At 49.0% G+C, this 19,856-nt stretch overlaps 1 protein-coding gene across 3 annotated transcripts in view; it reads left to right on the forward strand.

Annotated features, from left to right (window-relative positions):
- LOC106603368 (Down syndrome cell adhesion molecule-like protein 1 homolog) overlaps positions 1-19,856 on the forward strand; it is a 113,706-nt gene that overhangs the window by 68,118 nt on the left and 25,732 nt on the right. For 2 of the 3 annotated variants that reach the window (XM_045717052.1, XM_014196942.2), the window contains exons 4-17: positions 3,723-3,869; positions 4,259-4,537; positions 8,550-8,825; positions 9,691-9,987; positions 12,639-12,911; positions 13,963-14,247; positions 16,089-16,208; positions 16,452-16,628; positions 18,454-18,653; positions 18,841-18,937; positions 19,042-19,170; positions 19,285-19,452; positions 19,584-19,654; positions 19,742-19,856. The exon at positions 19,742-19,856 is cut by the window's right edge and continues 126 nt beyond it. In XM_045717052.1, coding sequence (XP_045573008.1) covers positions 3,723-3,869; positions 4,259-4,537; positions 8,550-8,825; positions 9,691-9,987; positions 12,639-12,911; positions 13,963-14,247; positions 16,089-16,208; positions 16,452-16,628; positions 18,454-18,653; positions 18,841-18,937; positions 19,042-19,170; positions 19,285-19,452; positions 19,584-19,654; positions 19,742-19,856 — 2,634 coding nt within the window. Of the gene's footprint in view, positions 1-3,722; positions 3,870-4,258; positions 4,538-8,549; positions 8,826-9,690; positions 9,988-12,638; positions 12,912-13,962; positions 14,248-16,088; positions 16,209-16,451; positions 16,629-18,453; positions 18,654-18,840; positions 18,938-19,041; positions 19,171-19,284; positions 19,453-19,583; positions 19,655-19,741 lie in introns of those variants that run through there. The other variant, XM_045717053.1, reaches the window with a different exon arrangement.

Here is a 19,856-nt window from a genome sequence, read left to right on the forward strand (position 1 = left end):
CGTGACACACAGTAGTTATTGGGGTCAAATTTGTCTCCACTTTTATGGATTGGGGTGATCAGATTCTAAGATTTGTATTTGATCTTGTATATATTTTTGCTGTTTGTTCTTTGTTATAGAGCCAAAAAGATTGGACAAGTGGTTTATCCATACATCTCCGTTTTGAATAGATAACTCTTCGTGTTGTTGTTTGTTTAGAGTTTTCCTATTTTCCCAGAAGTGGTTATATTCTATGGATTCTTCAATGACATTGAGCTGGTTTCTGACGTGCTGTTCCTTCTTTTTCTGTAGTGTATTTCTGTATTGTTTTAGTGATTCACCGTAATGAAGGTCTCTATGTTTTTGGGTCTCTATGTTTTTGGTTGGATATCTCTCTCTCAGTTGCTTCCCCCATATCTTTCCCCATCTCTCTCCATCCTTATTTTAGTTGTTCTCCCTCTCCTCTCTCCCCTCATACAACCCTCCCAGATTCTGCCTGCTACCCAACAGCATGTCTATAGGTTTTGTAGTGTGTTCCAGGCTGACTTGAAAGCAGTGTGATTTTGACAGGAAGCCCACCAGTAGGCCTTCCTGTCCTGTGTTTGACAACAAGCCCCAAGCTCAGCAGTCTAACCCACATAATTACAGTATTCATTGACATACACACACACATAGAGACATAGAGAGGTACCCACGCTTTTTGTTATTCCGTCTCACACACAGACACACATACTGTATGAACACGCACACTCACTTTTCTCCTCCTGCTCTTCCTTCTTCTGCTCCACCCTTCTTGCCTTTAATCTTTCACACCCTGCTTGTTCTCTGCTAACCTAGTGTGTCCTTGACTGACAAGCCCAACAGAGAGCAACAGGCCGGTGAGTAGCATGGTAGAAGAGTAACAGGGTAGGAGGATAGCAGGGTAGAAGGGTAGTAGGGTAACAGGGTAGCAGGGTAACAGGGTAGTAGGGTAGATGGGTGGCAGGGTAGAAGGGTAGATGGGTGGCAGGGTATCAGTATAACAGGGTGGCAGGGGAACAGGGTAACAGGGAAGGTGGGTAGCAGGGTAGAACGCAACAGGGTAGGAGAATATCAGGGAAACAGTGTAGCAGGGTAACAGGGTAACAGGGTAGAAGAGTAACAGGGTAGAAGGGTTAACAGTGTAGCAGGGTAACAGTGTAGCAGGGTAGCAGGGTAACAGGGTAGAAGCGTAACAGGGTAACAGGGTAACAGGGTAGAAGGGTTAACAGTGTAGCATGTGTAACAGTCTAGCAGGGTAGAAGGGTAACAGGGTAGCAGAGTAACAGGGTCGAAGGGTTAACAGTGTAGCAGGGTAACAGGTAACAGGGTAGCAGCGTAACAGGTTAGAAGGGTAACAGTGTAGCAGGGTAGGGGGGAACAGGGTAGATGGGTAGAAGGTAACAGGGTAGCATGGTAACAGGGTAGTTACTCTACTACCCTGTTACCATGCTACCCTGTTACCTTCTACCCAGCTACCCTGTTAATCCCCTACCCTGCATCACTGTAACAGGGTAACAGGGAAGGTGGATAGCAGGGTAGAGGCGTAACAGGGTAGCAGAGTAGCAGGGTAACAGTGTAGCAGGGTAGCAGAGTAACAGGGTAGCAGGGTAACAGGGTAACAGGGAAGGTGGATAGCAGGGTAGAAGCGCAACAGGGTAGAAGAGTAGCAGGGTAACAGTGTAGCAGGGTAGAAGGGTAACAGGGTAGCAGAGCAACAGGGTAGGATGTTAACGGTGTAGCAGGGTAACAGTCGAGCAGGGTAGAGGCGTAACAGGGTAGAAGCGTAACAGTGTTGCAGGGTAGAAGGGTAACAGGGTAGACGCGTAACAGGGTAGAAGGTTAACAGGGTAATAGGGAAGGTGGGTAGCAGTGTAGCAGGGTAACAGTGTAGCAGGGTAGAGGGTTAACGGTGTAGCAGGGTAACAGGTTAACAGTGTAGCAGGGTAGAAGAGTAACAGGGTAGCAGCGTAACAGAGTAGCAGGGTAACAGTGGAGCAGGGTAGAGGCGTAACAGGGTAGCTGGGTAGAAGGGTAACAAGGTAGAAGCGTAACAGGGTAGGAGAGCAGCAGGGTAGCAGAGGGAATGTGGTGAACTGGCTCTTTATCTAGTGCATCACATCACTTTGGCTTGCATCTCACTTTATACAGTCAAGTCAGCATGAATAGAATTTTAGGGAGTACAGTGATTTAGTAATTAATATTTTACTCTGTTTGCCACTCTGCTTAACAACAGACAGAAAGGGAGACGAGAGACGGAGAGAGAGAAAGAGTGAGGGAGAGAGAGGAAGAGAGAGAGGAAGGAAAGGGAAAAAAAGAATTTTGAGGGCTAAGAAGGATAGATCGAGAGAGATGATTAAAGATAGAGAAATTGAATAAACAAGAGAAACAATTAAGATGGGTGGATAGTGGAGGAGATCATGTGATTAAAATGGCTCCTGTTCTGGAGGTGTCTCCACGGCATCTGTTTGTGACAGATCTCTCTTTCCCTAGTTCTATCCCCCTCTCGCTCTCCCTCCCCCTCTCTCTCCCTCTCTGTCTACATGTCAGTGTGTTGTGACAGCGTGGCGGTTGGTGTTATGGGGGTTGAAATCTTAAAGTGCACATTATCCTGTAAGGCTTAATTCAGGGGTGCAAACAAGGGCTGACTGTGAAATTACAGCCTGCGATGCGACTGTACCCCTACCCTCAACACACACACAGTCTGACAGCCTGCACAGTCTCTCTCTCTCCCTCTCCTCTCTCCCCTCTCCCCTCTTTCCCTCTCTCTCCCTCTCTCTCTTTCTCCAGCTCTCCCTCTTTCCTCTCTCCTTCTCTTCTCTCTCCCTCTCTCTCCCTCTCTCTCTCCCACTCTCTCCCTCTCTCTCCCTTTCTCTCCCTCTCTCCCTCTCTCTCATCTCTCGCCCTCTCTCCACTCTCCCTCGCTCTCATTCGCACCATCTCTACCTCACTCCCTCTCTCCTCTCTCCCTCCTCTCTCCCTCTCTCTCCCTCTCTTTCTCCCCTCTCTCTCTCTCCCTCTCTCTCTCTCTCTCTCTCTCTCCCTCTCTCCTATCTCCCTCTCTCCTCTCTTCCTCTCTCCCTCTCTCACTCTCTCCCTCTCTTCTCTCTCCCTCTGCTCTCTCCTCTCTCCCTCTCTCTCCCTTTCTCCTCTCTCTCCCACTCTCCCTCTCTCTCCCACTCTCCCCTCTCTCCCTTTCTCCCTTTCTCTCCCTCTCTCCCTCTCTCCCTCTCTCCTCATCTCTCCCTCTCTCCTCTCTCTCTCACTCTCTCTCCTTCTATCCCTCTCTCCCTCTCTCCCTCTCTCCCCTTCTACCACTTCAATAAGTGGGCAGGGCCTGTCAGATGGGCACAGGCTGAAAATAGGGCACAGTCTGGCAGGGTACATCACACACTGACCCACTTACCAGACCTGAGCTCATCTTGTTGTGTTCTAGAACCACCACAACAATGATAACATTACTGGAGTAGCAATGGTGATAAAGACTGTACTGTATGTGATGAGTGTTTGACCATTTTTGACTGACCGAAGTGTTTCACAATGTGATTGTATTGCATGTTTGATAGTGAGTTCAGCGTGTTTCCTCTTGGCTATGACAGGTTGCCAAGGATCTGTATAGCAGTCACCCTGCTCTGACTGAGTTGTTCGCTCAGGACCTTTAGTTATTTTTAGGCTTTGTTAAATAGTTTTATCTCTGTCTTTCTCTCTCTGTCTCTTTCTAACAGCTAACAGGTTCTTCCTGACATCCTTTGGTGCTCTGTACATCTCAGATGTCCAGAAAGAGGATGGCCTCTCTACCTACCGCTGCATCACCAAGCACAAATACAGCGGAGAGACACGCCAGAGTAATGGAGCCAGGCTGTCTGTCATGGGTGAGTAGGACTGTGTGTAAAGTATGTCAGTGTCTGTATTTCTCTGAGTACCAGTATACAGTGTTCTGTGTGTGTAATATACAGTATGTCTGTGTTTCTCTGAGTACCAGTATACAGTGTTCTGTGTGTGTAATATACAGTATGTCTGTGTTTCTCTGAGTACCAGTATACAGTGTTCTGTGTGTGTAATATACAGTATGTCTGTGTTTCTCTGAGTACCAGTATACAGTGTTCTGTGTGTGTAATATACAGTATGTCTGTGTTTCTCTGAGTACCAGTATACAGTGTTCTGTGTGTGTAATATACAGTGTTCTGTGTGTGTAATATACAGTATGTGAGTTATTAATAAACATCCCCAGTCCAAAGCGTAACCCCCCCCTCTCCTCCAGACCCCACAGAGTCGTCTCCCTCTATCCTGGACAGTTTCCAGGCGGGGGAGTTGCGGGCGGGTCAGAGTGTGGAGCTTCCCTGCATTGCAGCAGGGTACCCCAGCCCCACAGTGCGCTGGCTGAAGGACGGCCGTCCACTGCCTTCCGATGCCCACTGGACGCGGCGCCTCACGGGTCTGACCATCAGTGACCTCAGGCAGGAGGACAGCGGCAGCTACGCCTGTGAGGTCACCAACAGCTTCGGCTCCAAGGAGGTGTCCGGAGCACTTTATGTCATAGGTAAGGAGATGAGGAGAGGGGGGGCTAGAGAGTGGGAGTGGGGGGGTTAAGGTTAGCACAGACCCCCAAAACAGACAGCCATGTACAGATACACTCACACTGTCCTCGGACAGGCACATATACTGTACACACACACACACACATTCACACATATAGTGTATAGTAACATATCATGTATAATAACATATAATATATAATAACATATAATGTATAATATCATACATGTATAATAACATATAATATATAATAACAGATCATATATAATAACACATAATATATAATAACATATAATATATAATAACACATCATATATAATAACACATAATATATAATAACATATCATGTATAATAACATATAATATATAATAACATATAATGTATAATATCATACATGTATAATAACATATAATATATAATAACACATCATATATAATAACACATAATATATAATAACACATCATATATAATAACACATAATATATAATAACATATCATGTATAATATCATATAATGTATAATAACATATAATATATAATAACACATCATATATAATATCACATCATATATAATAGCATAATATATAATAACATATAATGTATAATAACATATAATGTATAATAACACATCATATATAATAACACAATATATAATAACATATAATGTATAATAACACATCATATAATAACACAATATATAATAACATATAATATATAATAACATATAATATATAATAACACCTAATATACCGTTGAAGTCGGAAGTTTACATACACCTTAGCCAAATACATTTAAACTCAGTTTTTCACAATTCCTGACATTTAATCCTAGTCAAAATTCCCTGTCTTAGGTCAGTTAGGATCACCACTTTATTTTAAGAATGTGAAATGTCAGAATAATAGTAGAGAGAATGATTTAGTTCAGCTTTTATTTCTTTCATCACATTCCCAGTGGGTCAGAAGTTTACATACACTCAATTAGTATTTGGTAGCATTGCCTTTAAATTGTTTAACTTGGGCCAAACGTTTTGGGTAGCCTTCCACAAGCTTCCCACAATAAGTTGGGTGAACTTTGGCCCATTCCTCCTGACAGAGCTGGTGTAACTGAGTCAGGTTTGTAGGCCTCCTTGCTCGCACATGCTTTTTCAGTTCTGCCCACACATTTTCTATCGGATTGAGGTCAGGGCTTTGTGATGGCCACTCCAATACCTTGGCTTTGTTGCCCTTAAGCCATTTTGCCACAACTTTGGAAGTATGCTTGGGGTCATTGTCCATTTGGAAGACACATTTGCGACCAAGCTTTAACTTCCTGACTGATGTCTTGAGATGTAGCTTCAATATACCCACATCATTTCTCTCCCTCATGATGCCATCTATTTTGTGAAGTGCACCATTCCCTCCTGCAGCAAAGCACCCCCACAACATGATGTTGCCACCCCCGTGCTTTACGGTTGGGATGATGTTCTTCGGCTTGCAAGCCTCCCCCTTTTTCCTCCAAACATAATGATGGTCATCATGGCCAAACAGTTCTATTTTTGTTTCTTCAGACCAGAGGACATTTCTCCAAAAAGTACGATCTTTGTCCCCATGTGCAGTTGCAAACCGTAGTCTGACTTTTTTATGCCGGTTTTGGAGCAGTGGCTTCTTCCTTGCTGAGCGGCCTTTTAGGTTATGTCGCTATAGGACTCATTTTACTGTGGATATAGATACTTTTGTACCTGTTTCCTCCAGCATCTTCACAAGGTCCTTTGCTGTTGTTCTGGGAATTATTTGCACTTTTCACACTAAAGTACGTTCATCTCTAGGAGACAGAACGCGTCTCCTTCCTGAGCGGTATGACGGCTGCGTGGTCCCATGGTGTTTATACTTGCATACTATTGTTTGTACAGATGAACGTGGTACCTTCAGGCGTTTGGAAATTGCTCCAAAGGATGAACCAGACTTGTGGTCTACAATTCTTTTTCTGAGGTCTTGGCTGATTTCGTTTGATTTTCCCATGATGTCAAGCAAAGAGGCACTGAGTTTGAAGGTTGACCTTGAAATACATCCACAAGTACACCTCCAATTGACTCAAATGATGTCAATTAGCCTATCAGAAGCTTCTAAAGCCATGACATCATTTTCTGGAATTTTCCAAGCTGTTTAAAGGCACAGTCAACTTAATGTATGTAAACGTCTGACCCACTGGACTTGTGATACAGTGAATTATAATTGAAATAATCTGTCTGTAAACAATTGATGGAAAAATGACTTGTGTCCTGCACAAAATAGATGTCTTAACCGACTTGCCAAAACTATAGTTTGTTAACAAGACATTTGTGGAGTGGTTGAAAAACGAGTTTTCATGACTGTAAACTTCCGACTTCAACTGTATAGTACACATAATATATTATAACACATAATATATAATAACACATAATATATAATAACACATAATATATAATAACACATAATATATAATAACACATGATATATAATAACATATAATGTATAATAACACACAATATATAATAACACATAATATATAATAACATATAATGTATAATAACACACAATATATAATAACACATAATATATAATAACACATAATATATAATAACACATCATATATAATAACACATAATATATAATAACATATACGGTATAATAACACACAATATATAATAACACATAATATATAATAACACATAATATATAATAACATATAATGTATAATATCACATCATATGTAATAACACCTAATATATAATAACATATAATGTATAATATCACATAATATGTAATGACACATGATGTATAATAACATATAATGTGTAATAACACATAATAAATAATAACATATACTGTATAATATCACATAATATGTAATAACACATGATGTATAATAACATATAATGTGTAATAACACATAATATATAATAACATATAATGTATAATATCACATAATATGTAATAACACATGATGTATAATAACATATAATGTGTAATAACACATTATAATGTATAATATCACATAATGTGTAATAACACATAATATATAATAACACATAATATATAATAACATATAATGTATAATATCACATAATGTGTAATAACACATGATGTATAATAACACATAATATATAATAACACACAATATATAATAACATATAATATGTAATAACACATGATGTCTAATAACATATAATGTGTAATAACACATGATGTATAATAACATATAATATATAATAACACATAATGTGTAATAACACAGGATGTATAATAACACATAATATATAATAACACAGGATGTTTATTTGTTAACTGATGTATTACATATAATTTAATGTGTAATAACACAGGATGTATAATAACACATAATATATAATAACACAGGATGTATAATAACATATAATGTGTGTGAGAAATGGATGAGTATGAATGGGTGTGTGGTGTTTGATACCCTGTCAGATCAGGTCTCCAGACAGAGGACAGGACTGTAATGCACTGAGACTGAACACTTCACACTACTGCCAACACCACTCACTGTCAGAGAGAGACGGATGCAGAGAGCAGGAGTAAAATGGATGGATGGAGTAAAAGAAGGAGACCGAGAAGGAACACTGAAGAAGTAGAAGTATATACTGTACAGTCATTCAGAGAGACAAGGGAAGAGAGAGAGAGACAGATTTATATAAACACAGAGAAGAGAAAGAGAGAAACTGAAAAAAGAGAGAGCAGAGGCAGGCTTTGCCAGTAGGCACATCATGGCAGCACAGAGTGTGACTCTGACAGGGTGAGGGGGGGTTGGGTGGCACAGCCAGGCCCCCCAGAACACGCCACCAGCTGCCTTATTGCTCACTGACATTTAAACACAAACACACACACACACACACACACATGTACGTACATGGACAGAGATGTGAAGAGATGTCTCCAGCTGCTTTTTTAATGAGTCTCCTCAACTGATTGAGCTGTTTTGTTTTTCTCTCTTTGTGTGTGTGTATTACTCATGTGTGTGTTCTCTCTCCTCCCCAGACCCCCTGCGAGTGACCCTCTCCCCCAAGAGTCTAAAGACGGGCATCAGCAGTACCCTGTTCTTTACCTGTGCCGTGGAGGGTTCTCCAGAGTACACAGTGGCCTGGTACAGGAACACAGACCCTATAGTCCCAGACCAGCACATCTCTATCCAGGGCCCCCACAATGACACCCTGCAGATCACAGCGGCTCAGAAGAGCCACTCTGGGGCCTACCAGTGCTTCGCCTCCCGCAAGGGCCACACTGCCCAGGACTTCTCTATCATACTGCTGGAGGGTAAAAGGATGGAGAGAGGGAAGGAGGGATGGGAGGTGGGAGGGGAGGAGGGAGGGAAGGAGGGATGGGAGGTGGGAGGGAAGGAGGGAGGGGAGGTGGGAGACAAGGAGGGATGGGAGGTGGGAGGGATGGGAGAAAGGAGGGGAGGTGGGAGGGGAGGAGGGAGGGGGTGGGAGGGGAGGTGGGAGGGAAAGAGGGAGGGGAGGGGAGGTGGGAGGGAAGGAGGGAGGGAGGGGAGGTGGGAGGGGAGGTGGGAGGGAGGTGGGAGGGAAAGAGGGAGGGGAGGTGGGAGGGAAAGAGGGATGGGAGGTGGGAGGGAAAGAGGGATGGGAGATGGGAGGGGAGGTGGGAGGGAAAGAGGGAGGGGAGGTGGGAGGGAAAGAGGGATGGGAGGTGGGAGGGAAAGAGGGATGGGAGGTGGGAGGGAAAGAGGGATGGGAGGTGGGAGGGGAGGTGGGAGGGAAAGAGGGATGGGAGGTGGGGAAGCAGGCAACTTTATTCTTAACATTTATAACTGAAAAGCTGTGAATCTCACTTTTCTTATCTCTCTCTCTCTCTTTCTCTCTCTCACTCTCGCTTTCTATCTCTTTCTCTCTCTTTCTCTTTCTCTTTCTCACTCTTGCTTTCTCTCTCACTTTCTCTCTCTCTCTCTCTTTCTCTCTCTCTCTCTTTCTCTTTCTCACTCTCGCTTTCTCTCTCTCTCTCTTTCTCTTTCTCTTTCTCACTCTCGCTTTCACTCTCTCTCTTTCTCTCTTTCTCTCTCTCTCTCTCTCACACTTTCTCTCTCTCAATCTCTCTCTCTTTCTCTTTCTCACTCTTGCTTTCTCTCTCTCTCTTTCTCTTTCTCTCTCTCTCTCTCCTGTAGATGGTACTCCTCGTATCGTGTCGTCCTTCAGTGAGCGCGTGGTTGCCCCCGGTGAGCCCTTCTCCCTGATGTGTGGCGCCAAAGGAGCCCCACCCCCTTCCATCACCTGGACGCTGGACGACGAGCCTGTGGTGCGAGACTCTGCCTACAAGACCAGCCAGTACACCCTATCAGACGGCCTGACCGTGTCACATGTCAACGTAAGCAGCCCGGCCATCCGCGACGGGGGAGTGTATCGCTGCGCCGCACGCAACTCGGCCGGTAGCGCCGAGTACCAAGCGCGCATAAACGTAAGAGGTGCCTGTCTACTTTTCAATATACACACACCCCACACCCGCACCTATACACACACTAAAACATGCACGTAGTACAGAGACAGGTGGAGATGTGTAGGGAGTTAGATGCACGTGCAACACATACACACATCCAACCCACATGCGTACATGCACTAACACACACTTTCAGAATCAAGGTAAGACCCAGATGCAGACTGTCGAAGTAACACTCTTTATTGTAGCAAACAGGGGCAGGCAAAGACAGGTCAGGGCAGGCAGGAGTCGCAAATCCAGGGTAAGGCAGAGGTACCGGACGACAGGCGGACTCAGGGTCAGGCAGAGAGGTCAGGCGGGCGGGAACAGGGTCAGGACAGGCAAAGGTCAAAACCGGGAGGACTAGCAAAGAGAGGCTGGAAAACGAAAGGAGCTGACAGAGAAAACGCTGGTAAGCTTGAACGAACAAGACCTACTGGCAACAAACAGACAGAGAACACAGGTATAAATACACAGGGGATAATAGGGAAGATGGGCGACACCTGGAAGGGGGTGGAGACAAGCACAAGGACAGGTACAACAGATCAGCTGGGCTTAGAGTTCATTTCTTCCCGTCATCCCTCTTCCTTTCTCTCAGTTTCTCCCTCTGAATGTGTCTCTCTCTCTCTTTCTATTTCTCTGTCTGTCTGTCTGTCTGTCTGTCTGTCTGTCTGTCTGTCTGTCTGTCTGTCTGTCTGTCTGTCTGTCTGTCTGTCTGTCTGTCTGTCTGTCTGTCTGTCTGTCTGTCTGTCTCTCTCTATCTCTAATGCCTGTCTCTATCTATGTCTGTTCTCATCAAGACCTTAGGACAGTGTTAGTGAGGGTAATGTAGTCAAACACGTGCATATACCCATACACACAATCACTTAGAAAACACAAATAATTCATCGATATTACAAATATTACCAGTATGATTAGGAGGCATCACTAACCTCCCTCTCTACCCCTCAACCTGCCCCAATCACTCTCTCCCCTGTCCTCCCTCTCTACCCCTCAACCTGCCCCAATCACTCTCTCCCCTGTCCTCCCTCTCTACCCCTCAATCTGCCCCAATCACTCTCTCCCCTGTCCTCCCCTCTCTACCCCTCAACCTGCCCCAATCACTCTCTCCCCTGTCCTCCCTCTCTACCCCTCAACCTGCCCCAATCACTCTCTCCCCTGTCCTCCCTCTCTACCCCTCAACCTGCCCCAATCACTCTCTCCCCTGTCCTCCCTCTCTACCCCTCAACCTGCCCCAATCACTCTCTCCCCTGTCCTCCCTCTCTACCCCTCAACCTGCCCCAATCACTCTCTCCCCTGTCCTCCCTCTCTACCCCTCAACCTGCCCCAATCACTCTCTCCCCTGTCCTCCCTCACTACCCCTCAACCTGCCCCAATCACTCTCTCCCCTGTCCTCCCTCTCTACCCCTCAACCTGCCCCAATCACTCTCTCCCCTGTCCTCCCTCTCTACCCCTCAACCTGCCCCAATCACTCTCTCCCCTGTCCTCCCTCACTACCCCTCAACCTGCCCCAATCACTCTCTCCCCTGTCCTCCCTCTCTACCCCTCAACCTGCCCCAATCACTCTCTCCCCTGTCCTCCCTCTCTACCCCTCAACCTGCCCCAATCACTCTCTCCCCTGTCCTCCCTCTCTACCCCTCAACCTGCCCCAATCACTCTCTCCCCTGTCCTCCCCTCTCTACCCCTCAACCTGCCCCAATCACTCTCTCCCCTGTCCTCCCTCTCTACCCCTCAACCTGCCCCAATCACTCTCTCCCCTGTCCTCCCTCACTACCCCTCAACCTGCCCCAATCACTCTCTCCCCTGTCCTCCCTCTCTACCCCTCAACCTGCCCCAATCACTCTCTCCCCTGTCCTCCCTCTCTACCCCTCAACCTGCCCCAATCACTCTCTCCCCTGTCCTCCCTCTCTACCCCTCAACCTGCCCCAATCACTCTCTCCCCTGTCCTCCCTCACTACCCCTCAACCTGCCCCAATCACTCTCTCCCCTGTCCTCCCTCTCTACCCCTCAACCTGCCCCAATCACTCTCTCCCCTGTCCTCCCTCTCTACCCCTCAATCTGCCCCAATCACTCTCTCCCCTGTCCTCCCTCACTACCCCTCAACCTGCCCCAATCACTCTCTCCCCTGTCCTCCCTCTCTACCCCTCAACCTGCCCCAATCACTCTCCCCCTGTCCTCCCTCTCTACCCCTCAACCTGCCCCAATCACTCTCTCCCCTGTCCTCCCTCTCTACCCCTCAACCTGCCCCAATCACTCTCTCCCCTGTCCTCCCTCACTACCCCTCAACCTGCCCCAATCACTCTTTCCCCTGTCCTCCCTCTCTACCCCTCAACCTGCCCCAATCACTCTCCCCCCTGTCCTCCCTCTCTACCCCACAACCTGCCCCAATCACTCTCTCCCCTGTCCTCCCTCTCTACCCCTCAACCTGCCCCAATCACTCTCTCCCCTGTCCTCCCTCTTTACCCCTCAATCTGCCCAATCACTCTCTCCCCAACCTTTATATTCTCTCTCCTCTCTCTCCCCTCCTCCTCTGCTCCCTTTTGCTCCCATGTCCTCCTCCCCTCTCTCTTATCTTCCACCCCATGTCTCTCCCTCCTCTCCTCCTCTCCCCTGTCCTCCCTCTCTTCTCTATGTCTCCAGGCTCTCCTAGGATCAGGGAGATGCGTGACATCACGGCTGTAGCTGGAAGGAACACCTTTATAACCTGTCGTGTGATTGGTTACCCCTACTACTCTATCAAGTGGTTTAAGGACGGCATGCTGCTGCCTGACAACCATCGCCAGGTGGTGTATGAGAATGGAACCCTGAGGCTGAGTGATGTGCAGAAGGGCATGGACGAGGGTACCTACCTTTGTAGTGTGCTCATCCAGCCACAGACCTCCATCGACCAGACCGTCCACGTCACTGTGAAAGGTAGGGGACTGGACAGGGGTGGGGGACAAAGGGTAGGGGCAAAGGTGGAATACAGGTCAGAGAAAGGGAGTAGGTATGAAAACTACCAATGACAGGCTGTTCACTACAATGCAGTGGATTTGTTGAAAGTCATCAACGTTTGGACAAGGTTTCTTCCTAGACGTAACCAGACACTCAGCTCAACAGGGTGTTAACACCATGCTGTTAAAAGCATCTAGCTTTATATGGATGTGTATGTGTGTGTTGAGTGGTAAGCGTGGGTGCTTTACATGTGTGTGTGTTGGGGGGGCTGTAGAGATGTGTGTGTTGGTGGGGCTGAAGAGGTGTGTGTGTGTGTGTTGGGGGGGTTGTAGAGGTGTGTGTGTGGTGTGTTGGGGGGTTGTAGAGGTGTGTGGTGTGTTGTGTTGGGGGGGTTGTAGAGGTGTGTGTGTGTTGGGGGGCTGAAGAGGTGTGTGTGTGTGTGTGTTGGAGGGGGCTGTAGAGGTGTGTGTGTGGGGGGGGGCTGTAGAGGTGTGTGTGTGTGTTGGGGGGTTGTAGAGGTGTTTGTGTGTTGGGGGGTTGTAGAGGTGTGTGTGGGGGGGGAGGAGGCTGTAGAGATGTGTGTGTTGGGGGGGGTTGTAGAGGGGTGTGTGTGTTGGGGGGGTTGTAGAGATGTGTGTGTGTTGGGGGGGTTGTAGAGGTGTGTGTGTGTTGGGGGGGCTGTAGAGGTGTGTGTGTGTTGGGGGAGCTGTAGAGGTGTGTGTGAGCGTGAGTATGTCCCTGATTTAATTAGATTAATCATAATGAGGCCCAGATTAAATCCCCTAGATGTCTCAGCTGTAGCACCCCCCACCCCGAATCCCCTCCATTACCATGGCAACGGCATGACTTCTTCCGCCAGTTGGCCTCTAATCAGAGCCCCTATTATGGGCTAGTGGAGATGGCAGGGGTGGTCAGGGGGCATACTACACTGGCCAACAACAGCCTGCTCTGTGCCCCTCTCTCTACACCCAAGGTGTCCAATCCAGTCTCTGACCTCTAACCCCTTACTGTTGTAACCTCTGCCCCCCAGTGCCGCCCCTGATCCAGCCCTTTGACATCCCCTCCACGTCAGTGGGAAAGCTGATGTACATCGCCTGCGTGGTGTCGTCAGGTGACATGCCTATCCGCATCACATGGCACAAAGATGGGCAGCTTATCGTGCCTGGCTCCGCCTCCGGCGTTGGCATAGAGACCAAGGAGTTCATGAGCTCCCTGCAGATCTCCAAGGTGACCCTGAAGCACAACGGAAACTACACCTGCATCGCTAGCAACGCCGCGGCAACCGTCAGCTGGGAGAGACAGCTGATCGTCACCGGTGAGAGAGGGAGGAGGGGAAGAGATGGGAGGAGGGGAAGAGATGGGAGGAGGGGAAGAGATGGGAGGAGGGGAAGAGATGGGAGGAGGGGAAGAGATGGGAAGAGGGGAAGAGATGGGAGGAGGGGAAGAGATGGGAAGAGGGGAAGAGATGGGAGGAGAGGAAGAGATGGGAGGAGGGGAAGAGATGGGAGGAGGTGAAGAGATGGGAGGAGGGGAAGAGATGGGAGGAGGGGAAGAGATGGGAGGAGAGGAAGAGACGGGGGAGGGGAAGAGATAGGAGGAGGGGAAGAGATGGGAGGAGGGGAAGAGATGGGAGGAGGGGAAGAGATGGGAGGAGGGGAAGAGATGGGAGGAGGGGAAGAGATGGGAGGAGGGGAAGAGATGGGAGGAGGGGAAGAGATGGGAGGAGGGGAAGAGATGGGAGGAGAGGAAGAGACGGGGGAGGGGAAGGGATAGGAGGAGGGGAAGAGATGGGAAGAGGGGAAGAGATGGGAGGAGGGGAAGAGATGGGAGGAGGGGAAGAGATGGGAAGAGGGGAAGAGATGGGAGGAGGGGAAGAGATGGGAGGAGGGGAAGAGATGGGAGGAGGGGAAGAGATGGGAGGAGGGGAAGAGATGGGAGGAGGGGAAGAGATGGGAGGAGAGGAAGAGATGGGGGAGGGGAAGAGATAGGAGGAGGGGAAGAGATGGGAGGAGGTGAAGAGATGGGAAGAGGGGAAGAGATGGGAGGAGGGGAAGAGATGGGGGAGGGGAAGAGATGGGAGGAGGGGAAGAGATGGGAAGAGGGGAAGAGATGGGAGGAGGGGAAGAGATGGGAGGAGGGGAAGAGATGGGAGGAGGGGAAGAGATGGGAGGAGAGGAAGAGATGGGAGGAGGGGAAGAGATGGGGAAGAGGAGGAAGAGATGGGAGGAGGGGAAGAGATGGGAGGAGGTGAAGAGATGGGAGGAGGGGAAGAGATGGGAGGAGGGGAAGAGATGGGAGGAGGGGAAGAGATGGGAGGAGGGGAAGAGATGGGGGGAGGGGAAGAGATGGGAGGAGGGGAAGAGATGGGAGGAGGGGAAGAGATGGGGGAGGGGAAGAGATAGGAGGAGGGGAAGAGATGGGGGAGGGGAAGAGATGGGAGGAAGGGGAAGAGATGGGGGAGGGGAAGAGATGGGAGGAGGGGAAGAGATGGGAGGAGGGGAAGAGATGGGAGGAGGGGAAGGGATAGGAGGAGGGGAAGAGATGGGAGGAGGGGAAGAGATGGGAGGAGGGGAAGAGATGGGAGGAGGGGAAGAGATGGGGGAGGGGAAGAGATGGGAGGAGGGGAAGAGATGGGAGGAGGGGAAGAGATGGGGGGAGGGGAAGAGATGGGAGGAGGGGAAGAGATGGGGAGGGGAAGAGATGGGGGAGGGGAAGAGATGGGGGAGGGGAAGAGATGGGGGGAGGGGAAGAGATGGGGGGAGGGGAAGAGATAGGAGGAGGGGAAGAGATGGGAGGAGGGGAAGAGATGGGAGGAGGGGAAGAGATGGGGGAGGGGAAGAGATGGGAGGAGGGGAAGAGATGGGAGGAGGGGAAGAGATGGGGGGAGGGGAAGAGATGGGGGGAGGGGAAGAGAAAGGAGGAGGGGAAGAGATGGGAGGAAAGGTTGAAAAAAGGGGGCGATGAGATGCAAAAAGAGGGTTGAAAAATGTGTGGTGTTGAGGAATCAAGGGAAGGGCTAATTGGGTGTAAAAGTCATTTGAAAGGAAGAGTTTTTATTGGTGAATAATGAAGAACCTCCACCATTTTAGAGATGTTATCATGTATAATGACTGTTATTCTATACTGATTGTAACCAATATACCTTTTTCACCTCAGTTCCCCCTCGCTTCGTGGTACAGCCTAACAACCAGGATGGGATCTATGGGAAGGCAGGAGTACTCAACTGCTCTGTGGAGGGATACCCTCCTCCCAAAGTCATGTGGAAACATGCCAAAGGTAAAGACCCTGCAGCACTGACATCAACTAACTAACTCACTGTTACTATTCCATTCATCTTAGTAAAATAACTTGTCCAAAAATACATCATCATTTTCATCATCAAGTTGAATTGATGACGAAAGAGACAATTAGACCATTTTTGTATTTTTATTCTCTACTGTAACATCATAACTTAGATTAGAAACCATGATCACTATGGGTAACTTTGAGTTGGCCTGTCCGTGCCCTTCCTCCCTGTAGGTATAGGAAACCCCCAGCAGTACCACCCTGTGCCTCTGACCGGTCGGATCCAGATCATGGGGAACGGCTCTCTGCTGATCCGTCATGTCCTGGAGGACGACCGGGGGTACTACCTCTGTCAGGCCTCCAACGGAGTGGGCTCTGACATCAGCAAGAGCATGGTTCTTACTGTCAAGAGTGAGTAACCTCTCTAGCTCTCTCTCTTTCTCTCTCTTTCTCTCTCTTTCTCTCTCTTTCTCTCTCTTTCTCTCTCTCCCCGCTCTATCTTTCTATCTGAAACTTTCATGTTGTATATTTCTTGGTTCAATGTTGTGTCTATCTCCAGCCCTGGGCTGAGCTTGGTTCTCCCCTCCTGTTTGACCCCAGCCCTGGGCTGAGCTTGGTTCTCCCCTCCTGTTTGACCCCAGCCCTGGGCTGAGCTTGGTTCTCCCCTCCTGTTTGACCCCAGCCCTGGGCTGAGCTTGGTTCTGCCCTCTTGTTTGACCCCACCCCAGTGTCCTGGCTGTCCTGTGTGTCCTGGCTGTCCTGTATGTCCTGGCTGTCCTGTCTGTCCTGTCTGTCCTGTGTGTCCTGGCTGTCCTGTGTGTCCTGACTGTCCTATGTGTCTTGGCTGTCCTGTGTGTCCTGGCTGTCCTGTATGTCCTGGCTGTCCTGTCTGTCCTGTCTGTCTTGGCTGTCCTGTCTGTCCTGGCTGTCCTGGCTGTCCTGTCTGTCCTGTGTGTCCTGGCTGTCCTGTATGTCCTGGCTGTCCTGGCTGTCCTGTGTGTCCTGGCTGTCCTGTATGTCCTGGCTGTCCTGTGTGTCCTGGCTGTCCTGTATGTCCTGGCTGTCCTGGCTGTCCTGTGTGTCCTGGCTGTCCTGTATGTCCTGGCTGTCCTGTCTGTCCTGTCTGTCCTGTGTGTCCTGGCTGTCCTGTGTGTCCTGGCTGTCCTGTCTGTCCTGGCTGTCCTGTGTGTCCTGTCTGTCCTGTCTGTCCTGGCTGTCCTGTCTGTCCTGTCTGTCCTGTGTGTCCTGGCTGTCCTATGTGTCTTGGCTGTCCTATGTGTCTTGGCTGTCCTGTGTGTCCTGGCTGTCCTGTATGTCCTGTCTGTCCTGTCTGTCCTGTCTGTCTTGGCTGTCCTGTCTGTCCTGGCTGTCCTGTGTGTCCTGGCTGTCCTGTGTGTCCTGGCTGTCCTGTATGTCCTGGCTGTCCTGTGTGTCCTGTATGTCCTGGCTGTCCTGTCTGTCCTGTCTGTCCTATGTGTCCTGGCTGTCCTGTGTGTCCTGGCTGTCCTATGTGTCTTGGCTGTCCTGTGTGTCCTGGCTGTCCTGGCTGTCCTGTCTGTCTTGGCTGTCCTGTGTGTCCTGGCTGTCCTGGCTGTCCTGTCTGTCTTGGCTGTCCTGTCTGTCTTGGCTGTCCTGGCTGTCCTGTCTGTCCTGGCTGTCCTGGCTGTCCTGTCTGTCTTGGCTGTCCTGTGTGTCCTGGCTGTCCTGGCTGTCCTGTCTGTCTTGGCTGTCCTGTCTGTCTTGGCTGTCCTGGCTGTCCTGTCTGTCTTGGCTGTCCTGGCTGTCCTGTCTGTCCTGGCTGTCCTGGCTGTCCTGTCTGTCCTGTCTGTCTTGGCTGTCCTGTCTGTCTTGGCTGTCCTGGCTGTCCTGTCTGTCTTGGCTGTCCTGTCTGTCCTGTCTGTCCTGGCTGTCCTGGCTGTCCTGGCTGTCCTGTGTGTGGTTTGAAGAAAAGAAAGGTTCTGATGAATTGGTGATGAAAACAAAACAGCAGGAACCCCTCAGATCAATAACCCATGTCGGTGGAGAGGAGGAGGGAAGAAGGAAGAGGGGAGGGGGGGCGGGAGGGCCACGAGGGCTCGGAGCGTGAAATGAAAACAGATAGTGATGGAGGGTGGATTTCTGTTTTCTACACACCTGTACAGTTCCTTGATTTTTCTAATACCCTCCCTCTTTCCTTCTCTCATTCCCCCATATCTATTCATCACATTCATGAATATCTCTCTGTGTGTGTCTCCAGTTCCAGCCATGATCACGTCGCACCCCAACACCACCATGGCCATCAAGGGCCAGGTGAAGGAGCTGAACTGCACAGCGCGGGGGGAGCAGCCCATCATCATCCGCTGGGAGAGGGGCGACACCGTCATCGACGCAGAGAGGAACCCCCGCTACTCCATCACCATCAACAAGAAAGGTGACGAGGTCATCTCCACGCTCAAGGTTAGACACTGACGAAAGAGGGCAAAATGTTGAGAGAGAATTGAAATTGAAGAGCATTACAATTTAGAACAGAGCCCAATTGAGTTGAGATGAAAGTACTAAAGGGTACAATATTGTATGCTGGGTAGTTTTGACCACTAAATATGTCGTCTCTCTGTCTTCTATGTGTGTTGCTGTCCCCATGCAGCTGAAGCCAGCGGAGCGCGGGGACTCAGTCTTCTTCTCCTGCCACGCCATCAACTCATACGGAGAGGGGCGAGGACTCATCCAGCTTACCGTGCAAGGTGCCTATCTCTCTCACTCTGCTATTACTGCACATAGGCTCACTGTTGACGAACCAGTGATTGAGGTCAAATTGATACTTAACCTCATCCACTCACACACACAGAGCCTCCTGACCCTCCTGAGTTGGAGGTGAGAGAGGTGAAGGACCGCAGTATGAACCTGCGCTGGATCCAGAGGTTCGACGGCAACAGCATCATCACCAGCTACGACATCGAGTATAAGAACAAGTCTGGTACGAGTCCAACCAGTCCAACCCTGTAAACCCTCACATCCCTATTGTCCTCAATCTAACTCCCTTTTCTCTGGTCCACCTAATGTCCTCTCTATCTGCTTCTATTTGTTACAGATACTTGGGATCACAAGTACACCACCAGGAACATCTCCCCCACTAACAACCAGGCTAACATCGTGGAGCTGCACCCTGCCTGTGTCTACAGCATCCGCATGTACTCCTTCAACAAGATCGGACGCAGCCAGCCTAGCAAGGAGCTCACCATCAGCACTGAGGAAGCACGTAAGTCTAACACACACTTATATACACACACTTGAACACGCACGCACGCACAAACACACACACACCCCTAATTAAAATTCTGTCTTGTATGGTGTCATTGAAACCCTCATTTCAACATCTCACCTCAACAGAACCTGACGGGCCCCCTATGGACGTGATCCTCCAGCCAATGACGTCGCAGAGCATACGGGTCACATGGAGGGTAAACGTCATTAACCATCATGCCTCTCAAACGAACCATCATTGATCTCCAGTCAGTGTCCTGACATAGCTGTCCTCTGCCTCTCAGGCCCCAAGGAAGGAGCTTCAGAACGGGGTGATCCGGGGCTACCAGATTGGTTACCGTGAGAACGGGCCGGGCAGTAACGGCCAGTACAGCATCGTAGAGATGAAGGCCACGGGGG

This window comes from Salmo salar, chromosome ssa04, assembly GCF_905237065.1.
Source record: "Salmo salar chromosome ssa04, Ssal_v3.1, whole genome shotgun sequence".
In the NCBI taxonomy this organism is placed as follows: Eukaryota; Metazoa; Chordata; class Actinopteri; order Salmoniformes; family Salmonidae; genus Salmo; species Salmo salar.